General features: G+C 40.0%; 3 protein-coding genes across 4 annotated transcripts; 2 read left to right on the forward strand and 1 right to left on the reverse strand.

Moving 5' to 3' along the window:
* Window positions 1–54: 54 nt before the first annotated feature.
* Window positions 55–7,124, forward strand: casp8 (caspase 8, apoptosis-related cysteine peptidase). 2 transcript variants are annotated; one of them, XM_086271241.1, is made up of 12 exons: window positions 55–429; window positions 1,159–1,300; window positions 1,435–1,610; window positions 1,695–1,800; window positions 4,314–4,443; window positions 4,542–4,606; window positions 4,687–4,729; window positions 4,863–4,927; window positions 5,022–5,133; window positions 5,288–5,415; window positions 5,838–6,223; window positions 6,858–7,124. In XM_086271241.1, exons 2-12 carry the CDS (start codon window positions 1,190–1,192, stop codon window positions 6,991–6,993), a joined length of 1,458 nt encoding a protein of 485 aa, XP_086127367.1. In that variant the 5' UTR covers window positions 55–429; window positions 1,159–1,189; the 3' UTR covers window positions 6,994–7,124. The 2 variants fall into 2 exon arrangements, with proteins under 2 accessions (XP_086127367.1, XP_086127368.1); XM_086271242.1 differs by having other exon boundaries at window positions 60–429; window positions 4,542–4,600.
* Window positions 7,125–8,352: 1,228 nt separating this feature from the next.
* Window positions 8,353–18,723, forward strand: LOC147308899 (protein lifeguard 3-like). Its single transcript, XM_086271585.1, has 12 exons — window positions 8,353–8,661; window positions 11,711–12,022; window positions 12,404–12,471; window positions 14,679–14,743; window positions 14,826–14,879; window positions 14,970–15,020; window positions 15,120–15,159; window positions 15,633–15,670; window positions 15,761–15,848; window positions 15,948–16,043; window positions 16,132–16,185; window positions 16,305–18,723. Exons 2-12 carry the CDS (start codon window positions 11,716–11,718, stop codon window positions 16,452–16,454), a joined length of 1,011 nt encoding a protein of 336 aa, XP_086127711.1. The 5' UTR covers window positions 8,353–8,661; window positions 11,711–11,715; the 3' UTR covers window positions 16,455–18,723.
* On the reverse strand, window positions 17,744–21,331 carry LOC147308900 (uncharacterized). Its single transcript, XM_086271586.1, has 3 exons — window positions 21,273–21,331; window positions 20,821–21,061; window positions 17,744–19,042 (listed from the first exon to the last, which is right to left on the reverse strand). Exons 1-3 carry the CDS (start codon window positions 21,313–21,315, stop codon window positions 18,871–18,873), a joined length of 456 nt encoding a protein of 151 aa, XP_086127712.1. The 5' UTR covers window positions 21,316–21,331; the 3' UTR covers window positions 17,744–18,870.
* Window positions 21,332–21,374: the final 43 nt, after the last annotated feature.

Consider the following 21,374-nt stretch of genomic DNA (forward strand, 5'->3'; position numbering starts at 1 on the left):
TACAATGCTAAACAAACGGATTTTATTATGAAAGACGTGCCAGTATGTGCTGTAGTTGAGCTTAGTAAACTCATGTAGCCAAGTGTGAAGCGAAAAATATATTGGTCAGCTCACTAACGCTACAGTTTGTGTGTGAATGTGGCCTATGTGGCCTTTATTTTTTAAAATTTTCTACCCAGCACCCGACACTCAACTTCAACTTCCTATACCGTGACGTCACATCCAGTTACGTGAGGCGCTTGCTCCGAAAACGAAAGAATTTGCAGCTCTAACAGAAAGCGGAAATAAAAGCCACTGAAACATATTTCAGTATTTTTTTCGCTCCCAAAAAGTTTTTTTTTTTCATTTGTTTAAGTTATTTTCCTCGCATTTAACAAGACGCGCCCTTTTCGCTAAGGAGCTGTAAACTAACAGCGAGAGACAGCGGCGGTAAGTTTCAGCGTCATAATTTAGTTCACCTGACGTAAACTGTTAGCGTAAACTCTGGGCCACGTTATGTAACATTGACTTAAAACTTTTTAATGTTCGTTTTTGTCAAGAGAAACAAAACTGGCGGCGGGGGGCGGGGTGGGTAGTGTTAGTGACGTCACTCTGTCGTATCACGCAGATGTCTTTTCATGGGACTACACGGGATTACTAGGAACGCATTGAGAGGCCAAAATAACATGAAATAAAGTAAACCGTGAAGGACTGAAAGACACCGCGTCACGTATAAGCTGCCATGCAAATACACAATTTAAAACCAGGCTTTCATAGGAAATTGTAAATAACATTTAAATGTTGCAGGTGTTTGTTTGTTTGTTTGGATAGTCAGAGGTGATGTGGCCTAACATCCAAAGCTCTGTGCCATTTAATAATGATCAAGATAACAGTTCGCTGTTGAAAGGTCAGCGATGGAAGACAAAGTTCTCTATGTAGTCATCTTACTGTGTTTCCCTGTAAAAACATACAGTATAGCGATGCTTCTACGTAGGGCAGTAATGGCATCTTATCGTGTATGGTGTGGTGTTATTATTATTGTTGTCGTTATTTTAACATTCTAGCCATGATCTTTAGTCATTAATGTAAAACTGCTTGTTTGCAATGCATGAAGTTTTTGAATACTTCAGTTTTTGCTCCATCAAAACATGCACACTTGTTTTCTGTTAACAATAAAAGCTGCAGATCGCTGTGAGCTGAGGACCAGGCCATGATGGACAGGCTGACTTTGTCCCACATAGATGAGGGCCTGGACTCTTCTGAAGTGGCAGAACTTTGCTTCTTATGCCGTGATGTAGTCACCAGAAGACGCCTGGAGAACGTGAGCACAGCAAATTTTGTAATGTGTTTACACTTGTTTTGTTAGCATGTTTGTGGGAAATTGTTTTAAATAACACGTTGACAGTATGACGCCCTAGGATATGCATGTTCAAGAGTGGGTTTTTTTCCCTACAGATTAAGGATGCAAAAGACCTGTTCTTGAGATTAGAGGAAAAAGGTCTGCTGCAAAACGATGTCTTCCTCAGGCAGCTGCTCTACACCATCCATCGAGCAGATCTCCTCAGGGTCCTGGAGACAGACAGCAGACCGCCAGAGGAAACAGATGCTAGTCCTGTCCTGTCAGACTACAGGTAAAAGCTTTCGGTTTTTATCTTAATAGTACAGCATGCAGCATAGGAATAGTAATATATCAAAAGTTTTTCTCTGACCATTAGGAAGACCCTGTATTCTATATACAATGGCTTCACTACAGAGAACTTTGAAAAGCTGAAGTTTCTACTGACTGACCAGCTGGGCAGGAGACAAATGGAATTGTCCAAGGTGAGAACACACCAATCCACCTTTTCATTTCTGCTTTTGAGTGAGAAGCTTTTTACTGAACATCAAAGGCTAGCTGTACAGTTGACATTTAGATTGTTTTCACTGTGATCAGCATGTAACGACTTTTCCTTTCATTTTATAAGCACAGTAAAGAACACGCTTCCACTACTAAGAGTAGTTAACTGGTAATTTTACTTTGAAATGTTCTGTCAAATAGACTGAGTACTGTTTACAGTGGCTTTTCACACACTGAAGTTCAAGTGGAAACTACCAGCCTCTGAATACAGTTTATTATTTTGTGCTTTGTACATCATCAGTGCAAAGTTGAGATCAGTGATATCATAAAAGCATGCAGTTTACTGAAAGTCTGTTGGTTGGCTTAAACTAATCGATTCTCAAGAGTTTTCTTCTAAAGAGGGGAAAAAAGTAAAAGCAGGAAAACTGGATTTGTTTATTTTTGCATGCAGCTAAAGTGCAACCAATGCGGATTTCTTTCCAGACACATGAAACATAAACAGATTTCCATACTATTTATTAAATGTAGTTATTTACAGTCCTTGCTAAAATCAGATTAATTTTTTTATTGTCATAAGAGGTCATGGATTACTTGTTTACACTCTGCCCAACTTTTGCTTGGATCAGCTGGTTGTTGTGTTTGCAGCTTTCACAACATGTGTGTAACTAACATATAACATATAACATCAGCCATCGTTATATGGTGAAGGGTGTTTCTCCTGTTTATTTTTTTATATAAATGCATAAATGCTGAGATGAATATATCAGCAAACACATGATATCCCTCTAACTATTCTGATGTTGTACAGGGGTGTCAAACGCAAAGCCTGAGGTCCAGAATCAGTCTGAGAAAAGACTCCAATCCTGCCCATTAGGCAGCTTTAGAAAATGTGAAGCAAGGCCTAAATTCTTTTTAACTATAATTCAATATATTTTTCGGCTTTTCCTACCCATACACATCTCTCTGGTGACCATCCCTGGTACACCACATTAATTACATTATTTTAAAAAACAGAAAAGTTCCTGTTTTTTCAATGTTAAAGATGGAAGGTTTTTGGATGTTGTTTTCTTGTGCGTCCACACAAAAAAGCACATTTCTTGTTTCCTATTTACAGGCCAGTCAGGGCAACGAGGCAACGAACTATTAGAATTTTCTCTGAAAATTGACACATTTATTTTTTAGAATTTAAACCCAAACAGTCATGGTGAAAGTTTACCACAGCAGCATTTCTGTGTCGTGTAGAAAAACTGAGATATGCTGTTGAAATTAGTTAAATGTCTTTTCACTGACAGAAAGGTGTGTTTCTCTGGTCAGGCCCACTTGAAATCAAAATGAGTTTGACATCCTTACTATGTGAAACTAACAAGGAACAATTAATTTTGTAATTGAAGATATATTTTTTTGGTGGTGTCAATTTCCATCTATTTACACCTCTTTTGTTTAACTGTTATTCATCGTTATTTGGAATTTGTTATTTAATTTTCCTGTTATTATATAATTATCCTTCTTCTTTATTTTGCTATAGGTTAGTGATAATTTATTCATATTTAAAAACTTACAATTCCCTTTAAATTGTATTGAAACGCTGCTTCACTTTTTTATCCCAGAACAACATAAATTTATAGACATACCGTTTGAACAGTTTAGGTTTGAGCACTGAACTTTAAGGAGTCCCACAAGTAACTTTCTGAATTCAGCATAGATTATTTGTAAATAATAATGTCTATTACTTTGGTTGAATTTCTGTAATATGGAATCTCACTGTTTTGTATTTTTCTTAAATTCAATTAAAATCTCCACTAAGTATTATGGCCTGCCTGCATTTGTAGAGCGCATCTAAAACACTGGCACTAGAGGGCTGGAGATGGTTACCCCTGCTCCAAGCCCTAATCAGAATACTAGTACTACCAAATTCCTGTTTGTACGTGATGGATGTATGCCGTTGTCTCCAAGTTTGTTTGTGCATTTGGCTCTATTTAAAAGAGTCTTTATGGGATCTCCCTGCTGCCACCATTATGCTGCCAACCAACCACCGTTGTCATGGTGCTGGGCCATGAGGCCCAGTGTTTGAGTTCTAATGCATATTTCTGTATCCCCATGTTGTAGTGTAACACATGGTAAATGGCCTGTATTTATATAGCGCTTTTCTAGTCCCTAAGGACCCCAAAGCGCTTCACACTACATTCAGTCATTCACCCATTCACACACACATTCACACACTGGCGATGGCAAGCTACATTGTAGCCACAGCTGCCCTGGGGCGCACTGACAGAGGCGAGGCTGCCGGACACAGGCGCCACCGGGCCCTCTGACCACCACCAGTAGGCAAACACGGGGTTAGTATCTTGCCCAAGGATATTTGGCATGCAGCCATTATTTTCTGTGCTTTGCATTTGATGCAAATGGAAACCGTGTTGTGGATTTGATGGCACCAGAGATGATGACTGTCCCACAAACAGCCTCTGTGAACTAAAAACTTTCTGTCTTTTCATTCCAGACACCGCTGGACGTGTTTGCAGAAATGGAAAAATCTGCTTTACTATCAGAGACAGATGTTAGCTTGCTACATAAAGCACTGCAAGAGTGTGATCAACAACTGGCAATTACTTTAGAGGAGTACACACAAGGTATAGGATCCACTTCCATATACCCGCACATGTACATATACATACATGTGGAAATTGAATGTGTTGGTAACACCATCAAATGATTGTGATCGTTACAGGAGGCCGTCAGCAAAGGCAGCAGTTCACGTTACCCCCTGATGTCAGCATGGATATTGAGGTCTATGTGTGTCTGTAAATGTGTGTTTCTGAGCAGTTAATGTTGCAGTTTGTCAGTTTGCTGACTGCTTTGTTTTATTCCCACAGAGGACCCATGAGCCACTGTCTATAACTGAAACTCAGCCCAACTGTAGGTGTCTCTATTAAAATGTATTTGTGATTATTATTTGTTAAACCTTCTGTTGTCACACTTATGTTTTTTGTTATTTTTATCATACTCATGATTGATATACAAGTTTACATTGTTGTAATGTTTTGTTTAGATCGAAGAGAGAGTATTAACACTGATGCACAACTAGAAACAAATCCCACCTCTCTTCCTGATCAGGTAATCCATTCACAGGCTCTCATGCTTTCATTCATTCTTTTGTCACATCAGTAACATTTATGATCGGCCTGTTTGCTGTGTTTGTGTCCTGTAGTCAGACTACTACACACTGATTCATAACCCACGTGGTCTGTGCGTGGTCTTCAACAATGAGATCTTTACAGCAACACATCTGAGTAATCGAAAAGGAACTCAGAAGGATGCAGGTACAGTTCTTGCCTTTAAACAATGACCTGATTTATCTATGACTGTTTTATCTGGAAGCTCCTGAGCCCTGTAACAATTAATGCATATATACGTATGCCATGACCATGTAATGTACTTATAATCCTTCTTTTGCTTCTTTTCTGTCTGACACAGATACTCTGACAGAAGTGTTCACTCGCTTAGGTTTTCAAGTGAAGATACACAACAACTGTACTGCAGAGCAGATGAAGAAGAAAATAAATGATCTTGGCAGGATTAATTTTACAAATCATGATGCCTTGGTGTGTAGTCACACACCTTTTAGAGTTGTAGTACTTCATGCATTTTATACATTTACACTTATTTTGAATTTTTTTCTTTTTTAAATAAGAGATATCTGAGAAGATTGGCAACACAGCCATACAGAATACAAGCAGCAGGCTCTGAGGCTAAATGTAACCTGCAAATACTTTACCATAAAACCCTAACTTATTAATATTACATTTACATTTTTTTCTTTAGTAAATGAGCCAGCTACTGTTTCATATTTACTGTGCAGATATGTGGTATCTGTCTTCTCAAAAAGGTCTTAGCTGGGATCAGCACATTTCTGAAAATGTCACCATGTAGTGCATATCTCTGTGATTGTAACAGCAGCTACATCGACAATGTCAGTAGTAGTGTTAGTATAAATAATAAAACATATATCTACCTCTGATTTAAGGTGGTGTGCGTTCTTTCACATGGAGAAAAGGGGTGTGTCTTTGGCACTGATGGGGGAAAGGTGCTCCTGAAAGAGCTGACGGACCCCTTTACAAGTGGAAGAGCCTCAACCTTGGCAGGGAAGCCCAAACTCTTCTTCATTCAAGCCTGTCAAGGTGAAGAATACCAGAAAGGATACTATCCCAGCAGCAGAGAGGACGAGAAGCAAAACAAAGGAGCACTGCAATCAGACGCTTCAATCCCTGATGAGGCAGTGCTAGTGCCTGAACTAGCAGACTTTCTGATCGGCATGGCCACTGTGGAGGAATTCAAATCATTTCGAAACACAGTTACGGGATCTATCTACATCCAGGAGCTGTGCAAGCAGCTGACAATAGCAGCAAGAAGGTGAGTTGAACTGATTAGTTTCTTTATGGCAGACCATACTATAATAATAATAATGGATTGGATTTATATAGCGCTTTTCAAGGCACCCAAAGCGCTTTACAATTCCACTATTCATTCACTCTCACATTCATACACTGGTGGAGGCAAGCTACAGTTGTAGCCACAGCTGCCCTGGGGCAGACTGACAGAAGCGAGGCTGCCATATTGCGCCATCGGCCCCTCTGGCCCATATGTACTACTGACATATGGGAAGGTCATAGTGCAGTAGTTTCCTACAAAGTAGATTTTTTTAAATGTAATTTCTGTTATATACAGTTCGGTCCATAGAATTATGGACAAAGACACAAATGTTGTAGTTTTTCCTCTGTAGAGCGCCTCAATACATTTTCACACAATCAGACCTTGTGCTTTTATTCAAGGGGTTTTACAAAAAGCACAGTCTTAACTGTTTTGAAGTTGCACCCATTTTCTGAGGCTCAAAAGTCATCAGGGAAGACAAATCAAATGCATCAAATCTTTGTACATTTCTGTCTTCCTGCTTTTGGTGGTTTCAGACATGGTGTTGGCATGAGCTGCGTGTTTTGTTAAAATTATCCAAGATGAATCCTTTTTGTTTCACGTGTGTTCCTTCCAGACAGGAGATGGACGATATCCTCACTGTCCTGACACGTGTGAACAGGGAGGTCAGCAAAGGAGAGTATTTATCCCACAAACAAATGCCACAGCCCAACTACACTCTCACCAAGAAGCTCGTCCTCAAATTTGTATGACCCGACTGTGACCAAATACAACACTGCATGTCTACACAATTCCCGGATTCACATTACAGTTTACACTGTGTGTGTGTTTGGTTTGATAAATGTGATTTTTGTAATTATGAACTGAATAAAAATTATCCACAGTGGCAAATGAAATGGTACATTTTTGTCATTTCTCAAATATAAATAGGATTTTTTTTTATTTGGTGTTTTCCAAACTCTAGAAAATTGATTTTCACCTAAGAATCATGAAATCAAATCTTACACTCTTACACCACTTCTTAACATTTGAGCAACAGGTTGCATAAAGCACTTTGAGCGCTCAAAGAAGAAAAAAGCATTATATAAGAATCACACACCAAAAGTTTTACATTTGGATCCGTCACTGCATAAGAGCTGGACTGATTTCACTGCAGGTCTTGTGTAATCTGGAATGCCTCAACCCATTCTTCCCGTTTCCCTTTAAGAATGGCTTGTTGACAGCCACCCTTCCACGAAGACCTTGTCTGATGAGACTTAAGTGGACAGTAGCTGGATAAACTGAAGGGCCAGATCTCTCAGGTGCTAGATTTTCTTCATATTTATTAGGTACATGAATTTCATATACTGTTCACCTGCTGTAGATAGTTTTTAAAGGCCTGCTACATCGTCTTCTGTCCACTACTTTTATAGGGACTGACAGTATGTATCCGATAAATTTGAAGAAATGTGTTTTTGGAAAGTGCCTAAAGATAAAGGAAAAACATCCTCAGATCAGATAAAAGAATTGGACTAAAAATGATTGAAGAAGCAGCCAATGATTATTGTTTAAGACCGCTTTGAAAAAAAGAAGAAGCAAATTCTGGTTCCTTGGAAGCAAAACATAAAGAAATGAAGAGTGACTAGAGAATTTTTACAGTACTCTATAATACTTAAACAGGCATATCTTTTTCCTGTCAAATCATGAATGAGCTTATCTGATAAGATAAGATAAGATAACTCTTTATTGTCATTGCACAGTCATACATAGTACAGTAGTACAATGAAATTGGAAAAACTGTCCTACGTCGGCACTACATATAACACAACACGACACGATATGACACATCACAACGTAACAAACAACACAACACAGTATATTAACTTAGTATAAAAAAGAAGAATAAGTGTATGAGTGTATCTGCAGAGGGCGCCTATAAAACGTGTTTTCACGTCATAACGCTGGCCTTCATCAGCCTGAGAGAAGTTCAGCACACTTGATGAGCTTGTTTACTACAGAGTCCAAATAACAGCTCATATCAGGTGAAAGGAGTCAGAACTCTGCAAAGTGTGGAAGACTCGCGCGCCAGCAGCAGAGGGCACTTTAGGAGAGCGCGTGCATTCAGTAACGTGACACCGCCAGTGCTGAAAATGAGTCAGCGCCTTTCGGGCCCCGCTGTCCGCGATGTGGGTGTGTGTGAGAGAGATTCCTCCGGACCACACCCTGCTTCCACAGTTCCAGGAAAAAAAAAAACTTTTCACAGCTGCCCACTTCTGCCAGTGCTTCTCTGAATAACAACATCGAGAACATAAAACAACCCCACACTAAAACTTGGAGTACAGCATTAAAGACAGTTTAAGGCTTTGTGAGTGACAGCGGGAGGATATCGCTCTTCTCTCTGGGACTGAGAGCCACCGACGAGGTTGACGTCTCGTAATTTGGTAAGATGTTGTTATATTCTTCCCATTCTGTCAGAAACACCGCTCATGGTGAAGGTGGTGGTGTTTGTGTTCTGGCTGAGCTCGCTCACACACCTGGAAAAGCTTTTTTGGGGGGAGTTAGCGGAGGTTTGGTAACTGGGTGGAGTGGGTCTGTGTGTAGACGCTTTTAGGATAGCCATCTTTCTTTTTCAGTTCAGTCGACAAAACTGAAATGTTAAACACGAGACACAGCTGATGCTGAGTTTTCTTCTTTTTCCTTTTGAATGTTACATCGTTGCTTATTTTTTGCTGTCAGCGATGAGTTACAGGGCGGGTAAAGGCGGCCCTCGTAGCGGGGAAGACAGCTGTTAGCAATAACGTTAATGAGTGCGCCCTTAAAGGCAACGGAGCTCTTGATGATTTCTAATTCGCTGATGTCCTGTCGAGTCGTGTGAGACGTCGTGTCAGTTCTTAGTCAGTGTGCCAGTCTACACACACACACACACACACACACACTTGTGCACAGTCTGTTATAGTTAAATAATAAGTGGCTGATGTTCAACAGGACTATACCCGATGAATATTGTTTTGGGAGTCGGTTGGGCTTAAGCTTGAGTTTTGCTTTGCGGAAGTTGACCGTAAACATGTAAACACAAACAGGCTAAATTGAAAAATGCCCAACACAGTTGCCCAAATGTATGATGACATCTCCGTGTGTCTGGTTTCATCTGACCAGCCTTTACACAGTGTTAGTCATCTACTGTTGTGGGGGGTCAAAAGGGAGCAACCAAATGTTACATTTAATTTTAGGTTTAGTGGCAAATGTGTTATAAGAACCAGGAAACGCATAACAGGCTTTATCTAGCCTAAGCTAGATTGCAAATCCCCTCCCTGGTGTCTGGTGTTTGATCAGCTTTTGATATGACAAATAAAACCTTAAATGCAGCATAAATTCATAGATAGGATAAGTAACTGGATGTTGGTTCTACCACAAAAAAGGAACACCAAATGAAAGCAATACTCAATAATACTGAACAACAGCATTCCCATTTTCTGACATCCTCGATTAATTATTTTTGTACAATTCATTTTAATAATCTGCTGATGTTTACTGTACATGTAGAGAATAATGAAGCAGAAGTATGCAAAAAATCTGTTTATCTGATAATAAAAAAACAGGATAAAATAACAAACAGGTTTTAAGTTAGCATTCAGGTTAAAGTTCACTGCTGTGTACAATGTAAAATGTCATGATTTGGCAGGAAAGCATGTGCGAGAATGTAAAGGACAAAGTCTGTTGCAGGCGTATTGGATTAGAAAGAGTCAGCAGCATTAAAAAAAATGCATGACTTCTTGCCCAGGCAGAAATAATGAAGCTCAACAAAAAGGAGTGATTAAAAGCTTTGCCAAACCGGTTCTCAGTGTTCTTGTGTGGTGCTTCTGTAACTGTGTCCATCCGCATGACAGGCTTCACGTAACAAAAGCATTTCTGAGTCACAGGGCTTTGCTCTGAGTGACGTGTTTGTGCCATGCCAGATGAATGTAAACAGACTAGTTATGTTAGTGTGTTCAGACGACATACGTTACAGTAATAACCACAACCACATGATGACCTGAGGTTGAAGGGAGGATGAACTACATTGAATATGAGTGTATTTTTCGTAAATATTAGAGCTACACCCTCCTGTTCAAACACACATATGAACCTGCTGCCTTCTCATGTCTCAGTGACTATGAAGCAATCAGCTTTGTCCTCATTCCACAAGGATCAGCTGAAGCACTTTTTCCATTGATTGTTTTCTGTCCTGTTGCTTGGTGCTTAGTATGTGAGGTAATGGCAACAAGAGGTGGAGCCAGCTCTTGAATTCCTTTACTGCGTATATTTCCCTAAAAGTCCCACTGAAAATGCAGCACTTTCAGAATAACTGAGCAAACTGTATTGTGCTTAGAAACACATCAGCCTTTTAAGATAGCAGTTTGGTGTCTTTTGTAAAATCAGCAGAAGTAAATTGCCCTTTTAATTCTTTATGTTTCACACTGAAAAAGTAGGTACACTTAGGTCTCAAGAACCCAGTGTACTGACCATCTCAGTTCTTTCAGCAGCATGGAATACTTGGGCCTCATGTTGTTGCATGATGTTAGCGTGCATGTGGTTATTATTAGAAATTTCCCTTTGGGGCCCGTGTGATGGTTCCTGGGTATGTGGTGGGTTTTGTGAACCAGTGTTGAGCAAATCCTTCTACTCCGTGAACCCGATACACACCCAAGTGTGTACAGTAAGGTGCATGGTAATTACTCTGGCAGGAGCCCAAGCCCAGCTATTACCCAGACCTTAATGTGCACGCACACCAACAGTGGCTCCATGCAGAGCCCTAAAGCTAAATGGAGCTCTGTTGTTGTCGCCAAAGGCACAACTGTGCATTTTCAGGCAGGCGGGAGGGCAGCGTGGACACCTAAGTTTGCTAATGTCATAACGCAAAAAAAAGTGAAAAAGTGATCCTGACAGTGATCCTGAACACACTGCCAGTGCAGTGGAACCATACCTGGATAGAAAAACGCACAGTGGGACATTGTCAGAGTGTGGACCTCAACAGTAATGAAGTAATGTGAAATTACAAGAAGGCTGCCTTAGAGAATTCAGGTTGTGATGAAGAATAAAGGTGGTCATAAGTCAGGTAAAAACCGTATCGGCCTTATATACCTTGTATGTTTGCCCATGTTTCAATAAATTGCTGTACCTATTTCCCTTTTTCCTGACTTTTTCAATGTGCATTATAAATCTTTTACTGACGATGACAGTGTACAGCAAAACCTTAAAGAGCACAGTGTGGGGGATCACTCCCACTAGGCTTATATCTGGGACTCTCCACCATTTGACCTTAGAACTGAAGAAGCTTCTCGGATGAGAGGTGAAACGTCTTCAAGTAACTTAAAGAAGTCCAGACGCTTTTCTTTGCAAGCTCCTTTGACTTAAAGAGCACATGTTGGTGATACTTCCGACTGTCTTACCTCTGCTCCCTGCAGTCCCTGCATGTTGTGAACTGTATTTCCTCCCCTCCCTTCCGCACAGGCATCATGTCACACTACCCTCCAGGGTACGACGAATCTCATGGCTCACTGTATGGACCTCAGGGTGGGAACTACCCACCACCCCCTCCATATGGATTCCCATCATATGGTGGTTCACAGCCAGGCTATCCCTCTGCTCCATACCCTTCTGGTCCAAATGCCCCTCTGTACCCAGGCCAGCCAGCTGGCTACCCTCCAGGCCCTTATCCAGGGCAGCCACAGCCTGCTGGACATCCAGGATCTCGCTACCCGAATCCTCCTCCCATGCCTCCTGTCGTTCCACCTACAATACCATCAGATGTCCTGAGCTCTGGTAAGACTCTGGCTTGTAACGTGTATCCTCTAATGACATTATCTTTTTAATAAAAGGAGAAAGCATCCTGCTGCTGTGTGCTCACACAACACCTAACAATGATATCATTCCAGTATTGAACTAGAGCCATTAGTCAGCTAGTGCATGATGTAGGTTAAGGAATATTACAACAAAATCCACCTATAGGAGTTCTTAGTCTCATAGAGTTATACATTAGAGCTTCTTTGTTTCATTTTTACACTTGTGAGTGGACTATCAAGTGAATTTTAATAAATAAAACAAAATATGCATATTTTAATTGTAATAAAGTTTACCTAATGAATAATGCTTCTTGTTGCTCTTTGTAGTCAGTGATTGCTTTTCTATCTACTGATGATACAGGTGATGAGTTTGCAGCAAGTGGCAGCGATTGGGACAGTCTGAGCATTCGGCATACCTTCATCAGAAAGGTAAAGCACCACAATCTGCATGAAATTACCTATTTTACTGTCCTGTGCAATAATTTATCCAGAGGAGTGCTTAATAACACTTTTAAGTTACTTTCAGAATCATTTAAGACTCATTACAACACCCACACCCAAAAGAAAAGGGCAGATTGACAGCACCAATTATGACATGTCATTGCAGGCTAAACAAAGTGGAAAGTGCTCATTAGGAAAGATCTTGCGTAGGCCAAGATGGTACGCTTTCCTTACCTAGAGCTATCTTATCAGCTAAAAGTTGTATTGTCAGGAAAATTACATGTATATTTGAAAAAAATCCACATCATTTCCTGGTTAACAGTCAAATTTTGGCAGAATGTATTCAATTCAATTCATTTTTATTTATATGCCAAATTACAACAACAGGTGCCTCAAGGCGCTACAAAGAATGTATTTCTTTATGCAAAATGGCAAATTTTCTTTGAGATGTGTTCAGCAACACTGGCCAGAGTGATTTTAGCCTTGCAGCTGTTGTTCATGTGTTTTGAATGGTTGGATGAGCTTTGACTCGTGATGAGGTTTTCTAATGGACTAGTACATGGGACTATATAAGTGAATATACAAGCCTTCGGGATTAATAAAGTATTCTGATTCTGATAACACATACACAGCAGCAGACCAGAAAAAGATCATTATATCCAGCTTTGTTTACTGAGACAGAAAAGTAGCCTCATCACAGATGCAGAATTTTCCAAATAAAGAACTCTAGTAGTCTCAGAGGACAAGCATCAGTCTCTAAACTACTTCTGTGGAGGGGAAACAAACCAAGCACGGGGGGGGTTGGCTAAGACATGCAGCATTTTATAGAGTATGATGGTGAGAGGTTCTGTTTATTGTTAGATCCAAATTTGACATTTGTGACACTGACTGAAAGGTCAATGACAGAGCATAAACTGGGGAGAGGATGAGTTATTCTAATAATAACTTTATTTGTATGGCCTTTTTAAAAACACCCAGTGCTTCACAGTTTGTACTGTAAGCACATTAGATAATAAGTGTAAATAATTATACATCTGTGTACTATACATACTATATAACAGGAGACGGCCTTTTGCTATATAAGGATACACAGGAGCTATGACAGCTTTACAAGAGAATTAACCTGTGTGTGTGTTTTAGTCTCAGCTTCTCTGGTCAGTGCTTTGGTTGCTTGCCGGTCCACAAGTGTGTGCTAGTCTACACGAGTCCCTGCCTTGAAAACTGATAACCCTTAAACTGTTTAGAAACAGATGAAAGTGGGTGTAGATATTAGAAGGCAGAGTGCAGCCTTGCTTTGATTCTGGTATTTTAAGGATTTCACTTATGTGCCTTCTTCATCTGTAACAGTAGGGCAGTTAAATGAAGACACAGCGAAACAGAAAGCATAGGAGAACAGCCAAACTAAGTTTACTTGGCACTGAACTTGAGAGCTGTCACTGAGTGTTGTTTTGTTGGGTTTCCTGTACACAACCTTTCTGGCTCGAAGTTAAATGGATAGTGTGTGAACGTGCGACACATTTGTTTTGGTTTGCAAGCACAGGGTTGTTTTCACTAATGTTGTCTTCCAGTCTTTAGCGACTGCTGTACGAATCCTGGGTTCACTTGAGTCCGGTTGGCAGTGGGACAACAAGCTCAAACACTGGTAAATCTGTAAAGAACTGCTTGAAGAAAAAGACCAGGGAGTGTCTTAAGACTTTTAAATATGCGTGGTCACCAGATCTCGTCTCCTATGAGTTTTTGTGATGCATTTGTAACTGGATAGCTATGAATGGCTGTGTTGACTTTACTCTTGGCACTGACTGTTTTGCCACTTCAAAAGGTGGAGTGTCAAATCTCTTCCCCCAACGTGCTTTCCCAGACTGGTGTCCTGGTTTGCTACATCCTGATTCCAACATAGTCTTTTGTTTTGTATAGTTTTTATTGTTGACGAGCTCCAACCTGCTCAGTGTTGGCATGATTTATTTTAAGTGAACAACAAAAGCACATAAAATAAATAATTATATGTGACATTGTAGCTTAAAAGATTCCACCATATTTTGAGAAAATGTATAATTCATAACTACATACTGCTAGTTTGTTTTTGTTTTTGTATCATACGCAAATGAGCACAAAGATATGTCAGACACAAACTGGACCAATCCAATAGCTTCTGTATTCAGAGTATAAAATAATGTGAATATTTTTTTCTTTTTAAGGTGTATTTGATCTTGGCGTGTCAGCTCCTGGTCACCACAGCCATTGTCGCCATATTCACGTTTGTGTGAGTATACAGATTGTGTTCTTTCTCAGGCTCTTTGCGTGTGAGCATTTCCTGGTGTTAACTGGGCCTCTCTTTGTTACAGCCAACCTGTCAAATCTTTTGTAAGGCAGAACTCAGCTGTGTACTGGGCATCATAGTAAGTCTCCCTCTGTGGTAACATCATTCGAAGTGATGTGCTGACTCATGGATAAAAACTGTACCTTTGTGATTCATTTCTACATTTTAGCGCGGTGTATTTCATCACCCACATCGTGCTGGTCTGCTGCAAGGGCCCCCGGTGAGTGTGATTGCCTGCTTTTATTATGTTTTAAGAGGAAATACTTGTACTTGAACAGTGTTAAACCAACGTTGTACTGAAAGCCAACTTATTTTGCAGGAGGAAGTTCCCATGGAACATGATTCTGCTCGGCCTCTTTGTAAGTATGACTTGTGGTTGTGGTCATTACCAGCAGTTTCCTGGACTTGGATCAAGTCATACTGAAACCCTTTTTGTCTTTGTCAGCGAGACATTCCATCCAATGACAGCCTTATCACAGTACTTGAAATGTAATTTTGATATCAGAGCCAAGCTGTGAGTCACCACATTTGTTTGCATTTTACCTGTTGATACGTTTGAGTGTTCAGTTTATCAGCTCGAACAGCAACATGACTGAGCTGTTTTATGATCTGCATTTTGTCACATAATAAAAGGTTTTGTGGGTTTTTTATTCTGTATTCTTATTTCCTGAATTGTCACGTGGACTTGTAGGAGTCCCACATGACACTGGGACTTTTATCACAGTATTGTGTTGACACTGAGTTAGACCGCATGTCAAGATTATGCTGTTTGTGGTTGGACAAGAAGTGTTTCATTGTAGTTATATCTGATCTTTATTTTTTTGTGAAACAGACTCTGTCTTTGTCGTATATGACTGGAACCATATCCAGGTAAAAAAATATATATACAGTCCCTTTCATGTGATAAAAAGATTCTGATGGTTTCCTCACTGCTGACTGTGTGTTGCGCTTTGGTTTTAGTTACTATGACACAAAAGCAGTGTTTCTTGCGCTGGGAATCACAGCTGTCGTCTGCATCGCCGTCACAGTGTTCTGCTTCCAGACGAAGGTAGGGGCGTGCACGTTTCTGCTTATCAGCTTTAAATCTCCACAGTGTGTTTGTTCATGGCCACGCGTTGAGATGCCTGCTGTCAATTTCTCTTTGTAGGTCGACTTCACCAAGTGCCAGGGCCTTTTCTGTGTCCTCGGTATCGTCGTGTTCGTGACTGGCATCATTACAGCCATCGTGCTGTCCTTCAAATACGTGAGTTACTGCTGTTGTGAAGACTGTGACTGTTTCCTGACACCTTCTTGGGTTTTCTTGTTATCTTAATGACTATTTGTTGTTGCAGATATTTTGGCTTCACATGCTTTATGCGGCTATAGGAGCCATAGTTTTCACTCTGGTAAGTATTTCACTTTAAAGTTACAAAGAAGTGGAAAAGTCACCTTAAATCTTACAGCAGCCCTCATTGTATTTGTTGATATAGTGCTCAGTTTTTTTGTAACTGTTTGTGTCTTGCAGTTCCTGGCATATCACACTCAGCTACTGATTGGAAACAGAAAGCACTCCATTAGTCCAGAGGAGTACGTGTTCGCTGCACTCTCCATCTACGTCGATATAATCCAGATCTTCCTTTTCCTGTTGCAAATTATTGGTGCTTCCACCAAATAAAAATCCAGCGGCACAGTGTAGTGAAATCATTCCATGCTTTTGAAAAGCTTTACTTTTCCAATAGACATTAAAAGATTTTTAAGACCATGGTGCTCTTCAGGGAAAATGTCTAAGGGCTGAATATGAGATTTTACATTGTAGATTAAACCTAAACTGCTGCTCAAATGTTTGGGGTCACGCTGATATACCCTTTTCTTGAAAGGAAGAACTTTCATCTAATAACAAATTAACTTGATCAGAAATGATCTGATCAAGTTAATGACAGTTAATTGTAAATGTCCAAATTATGTGAGATTATGTAAATTTATGGTTTGGGATTTTCATAAGAAAACTGGAGTCAATTTCAGCATTTTCCCTCCTGTATTGCTGAGGTGTATTGTGTTACCTAATGCAGGTTTATCACGGGACCAGGCTTATTGATCCCTAGACAAAAAAACTTTCCAAACACAGCTGAAAGCTGATAAAGGAGCGTTCTAGTATAGTTAGAGTATAATCTAGTATAATCACACGAAATGCTTCAATCAGCTAAGTAAATGATTAGCTTCTTTAATCTGTTCTCAGCTCTTGTTACATGGTCAGTCTTTTTACATGGAAAAACTTGCATTTAAGTAACATGGTGTGCCATGAAAGTGGGCTTCTGTGTTTATGATGTAATTTCCCACCATATATATTGTATTGGAGTTCCATCTACTGTGTTATCCATGTGGAGGTGTTAAAGCATGCTAGTCTGCAGTAAGCTAATGTTTAAATGTTCAGTTAACTGGATGACTTTACAATAATAACATTTATTTTCTTGTTCTGTGATCCAGCCATGACCAGCTGATCAGAGCTGTGGTAAAAATTAATGATTTGTTTTTGTTATTTGTTGGATTTTTTTATTTTTTTTTCATCCCCTGAACAGAAAAGTCAAGGCGTGGACTGAACCATTGTTTCAGAGAGCTGTACTAAGGAGACCTTTTAAAAAAAAGTTATGACTACTTTAGGGCTGTTAATGTTAACGCGGCTTTATCCGTCATCATGATTAACGCAATTTTAAATTTTTGAACACAATTAAGCCACCTGGAGCGCAGAATGGACAAACTTTGTGCAAACTGCCCAAATTGCCTTGATGCATGCAGGGATTTTGAGTCATTTTCGCTCCAAATGGGTTAATTGCATTGAAAATTTTGATCGTGTTCATCATGACGACAGATTAATCCACGTTAATGTTGACAGCCCTAGAATAATTCCATTTATCTTTGTTTGTATAATATCTCTGATCATGCCTTGTTAAGTGTTTTTTTGGGGGTTTTTTTTTCCTCCGGGGTTTTTTATTTTTTTGCAAAGTAAGGATATTTTAAAGTGATGCCCCCCAAAAATCTGAGCATTAGTTTACATCACCCAAAAATGCACTTTGTATGAAATCTATATTTGTTTTTATATACTTTAACAGCTTATCGGTGGTTATGACGAATACTATTACCTAACTATCTACAGACACTTGAATCCCATCTGCAACATTTATTCCATATTACTGGACTTAATGCAGAAAGTGTCTGATCTCTCTTCTGTGTATGAACATGTACAGCTACAAATGAATTCTCCCATGTGTCTAAATGCTACAAGAACAAGGCAAATCCTAAAGTGTAACTTTCTGAGATTATGAAGTACAGTAGGGGTGGGCATTGCCACAACATTTGATCTCAGTTACTCAAGTATGAGCAGAGTCAGTATTTTGGGACATGTCCACCCCTGAAGCACAGCTCAGCGCCACTAATGGCAGCCACGGCTCTGCTATATAGGTCACTTTATTTGAATTGTACTCCTTTATATCACTTCAGTGCCTTCACCGTGTCAATGTCTGTTATTTTAAATTTTTTTTTGACTTTACAGAATACAGGGTTATAATATGTTTTATAGAGTTATTATATGTGTGCCTGTAAATATAGTTGTGTTAGTCAGATGTGGGTCAGACAGCGAGGGCCGGCAGGGCGGGATTTTTCCACACAGGACAGCATTATCGGTGCCATGTTGTTAAAGTACTGGAACATTTCTGAACTCCAGTCTTTCATTGTCCAAATGTTTCTCCTGAGATGATCAGCGAAGACCATTAATGACAAATTTAGAGCACAGCTGAAAGTTTATAAAAGCCTCGAGTCAAATCAACAGAGGCATACATGTTTACTGTACACCACGGATGGTTAGTGTGGAAGAGGGGGTTGTAAATATATCAGTGCTACAGAAAATCTATTTGCTTATCATTATAAATAAAGTTTTCTTTTAGTCTTAATGTGATTGTACCAGTGATGATTTTATTCAAATATACATTTACCTCTGACATGGGTGAACTTTACATCAGTGTTCTGATCAGTCTTTTATCCAAGAGTCTCTGTGTGGGATACTGTGCATACGATGCAAATCACAGCTGCAACATAAATTACTGGTCGAGTTTAACATCCACTGCATGATGGTGGTAGCGACTCCCTTCGTATTCGCCTTCATTTGATCTTTTCATCCTCTGTCTGATCTTTAACTGTTTCAGTCTGTTTTTGTCCACTTGTCTCTTAGCCAGGAAGAAGCTGATTATTCCTGTAGGGAGACCGATAATCCTGCACAGAGAGGAAAGAGACAAAATATTTATACAGTACTGATGGCTCTGTCACACTAGAGAATAACAGGACAGCAAGTTCTACGCAGCTCGGGAAAACTGGTGGTTCCCCAGTGACTGCGCTGAATGTGAACGACAAATCTGCACCTAATATATCTTGCTCTTTTTAAAAAAAAAAAAAAAAAAAATGTAGTAGTAGCCTGTGTGGATGATATTCATCCAAGTTGTATTTTGGATAGTGAATCTCTCTTTTGGAAAATTGTGCAAAGTTTTCTCTTTTAGCCACAGTAGCGTTATATGGAAGAACAATTGTTTCACTGTTATTGTTTGTGTGTGTTTCTGGGACTTGAGGAGGACACATCAGTAACATTAACATGCAGGCAACACAGGAAGGTGACCAAAACATAACATTAAAATTACCGTGGAAAGAAAAGCATCTGGACTTCTTTAAGTTTCTTGAAGACGATTCACCTCTCATCCGCAAAGATTCTTCAGTTCGAAGAGTAATTGGTGGAGATTCACAGATTTTAAGCCCTATGGGAGTGACCCTAAGAGGGACATGGACCCCGTCATGGATCCTCCGTCTAATCACATGAGCCTGGGTGTGGGTCACAATGAGCCAAGGTTTTCGCATGAACCCATTGCGAAACCTAGCCCTTCCCTATCACATGATTTACTGAGGTCAAATGGCCCAAGATGTGAGTGGGCGTTAGGGCGTCTGGGAAGGGATCTCAAAACTGGATTATAGATGCAGACAGTTGGTGTCGTAAGCCACCACCTCTATTCAAAGATGGTTGTTCACAGTGGACATAGATTGCTCCTAACACTTTCAAACCATCTGTCTTCTTTGTCCAAAATGTGAACATTGGCATCCTTGTTTTCACAGGATGAGAGGTGAAACGTCTTCAAAATATGAAGAAGAAGTCCAGACGCTTTTCTTTCCAAGCTCTTTAGACTACGATGACCTGGATGACTGAAAGCCTTCACAGACATTACAGTTACCTAATAGATATGAACTTAAAGACACAGGAAGTTTTTAGTAAGTGCTCTAATAATATTTGCTCTAATTGCCAGCCACCTCTTTTCAAGGGACCAAATATAATTGGCCAGTGGACTCAAAATTGGTTTCATGGACAACATGAGCTAAGCCTTAACTTAATTTAACCCCAGGTGCCTTCCCAGTGTTGACAAATGTCCAGCTGGTATAACCACATTTTCTCAGGGACTTAAAGGCCAGATTAGGTGTTGCATAGAAAAGCAAGATCAGTTTGAAAGGTGAGCAATTCAAGCAGAAATACTAACTGATATTCACTGAGAACTATTCAAGTACTTTAAAAACACTTTTCCAACCCCCATCAACACCTCACTTCACTGTCACACAGTTACTGTAAACTTTTGCAGTTAGCACTAGAGCACGTTTTCTTTGAGAAAACAGAACAAAACCGAGAGGTTTTCGAAGAAAAGTGAAAAGTTCTGCATTTGTCAAGCAGCTGACTTGAACAAGCAACCAAGCATGCACTACAATCAGAAGAACTGCAGTAAAGGCCAATCACCCATGCTCTAGCTGTAGGCTTCAGGCAGTCAAACAAACAATCAAAAATAAACATTTTTATTATCATGCTAGCCCAATTATATTTGAGCCTCTGGAAACGAGGACTGCATAAAAAGCGTGTCATTTCTAATCTTTTTAATCGTTCTTTGACACACCTCTGACTTGATTTGTCAGTGCTGTAGCTTCTATATCTCTCTCGCGGGTTTTGGTCAAAAGAGAGAAATTACCAGGCAAAGCCGATTTTCACCATAGGGTTCTTGGCTTTTCTCTTGGGGATGTATTCAGGACCCTCTGGTTCCTCTACCTCCTCCTGGGCTCTGCCTCTGTCGGTATTCTGGGTCTGCTCGCTCCTCTGCGTCTCCATCCTGGAGCAGGCAGCAGGGGAGACGTGCAGCCGCAGGCTCGGACACACTGCCCGGCTTTGACTGCTCTGTCTGAGCAGCCACCGGCCGGAGAAAAGGTGCATACCTGTTGACACAAATTACACCAGTACTTTAAAAATCTTACTTCATTTGCGACCACGTCGATATGAAGTCTTCTTAGTGCTAAACTAAAGCATATAAAAGGTTATTTACAAAAAATAACTATATTAAAATAAACAACTTATCGCCGCCGAGAAAAAAAATATAATTCCCTTAATTGTGACCTTTTTTATAACGAATAAAGCCAATAATTAAACCTTTCAGTGTTGTCCGGACTGTATTCACTGTGGACGCCGCCATGTTTGTTGCGTAATTGAAACGGACATGCGCAGTCGCAACAACGGGAGCTGCTGCCACCT

Source organism: Aulonocara sp. 'chitande type north' Nkhata Bay, linkage group LG18 (genome assembly GCF_057382095.1).
Source record: "Aulonocara sp. 'chitande type north' Nkhata Bay isolate Kocher_YH1m ecotype deep benthic linkage group LG18, A_spYH_male_GT1.1, whole genome shotgun sequence".
NCBI lineage: Eukaryota > Metazoa > Chordata > Actinopteri > Cichliformes > Cichlidae > Aulonocara > Aulonocara sp. 'chitande type north' Nkhata Bay.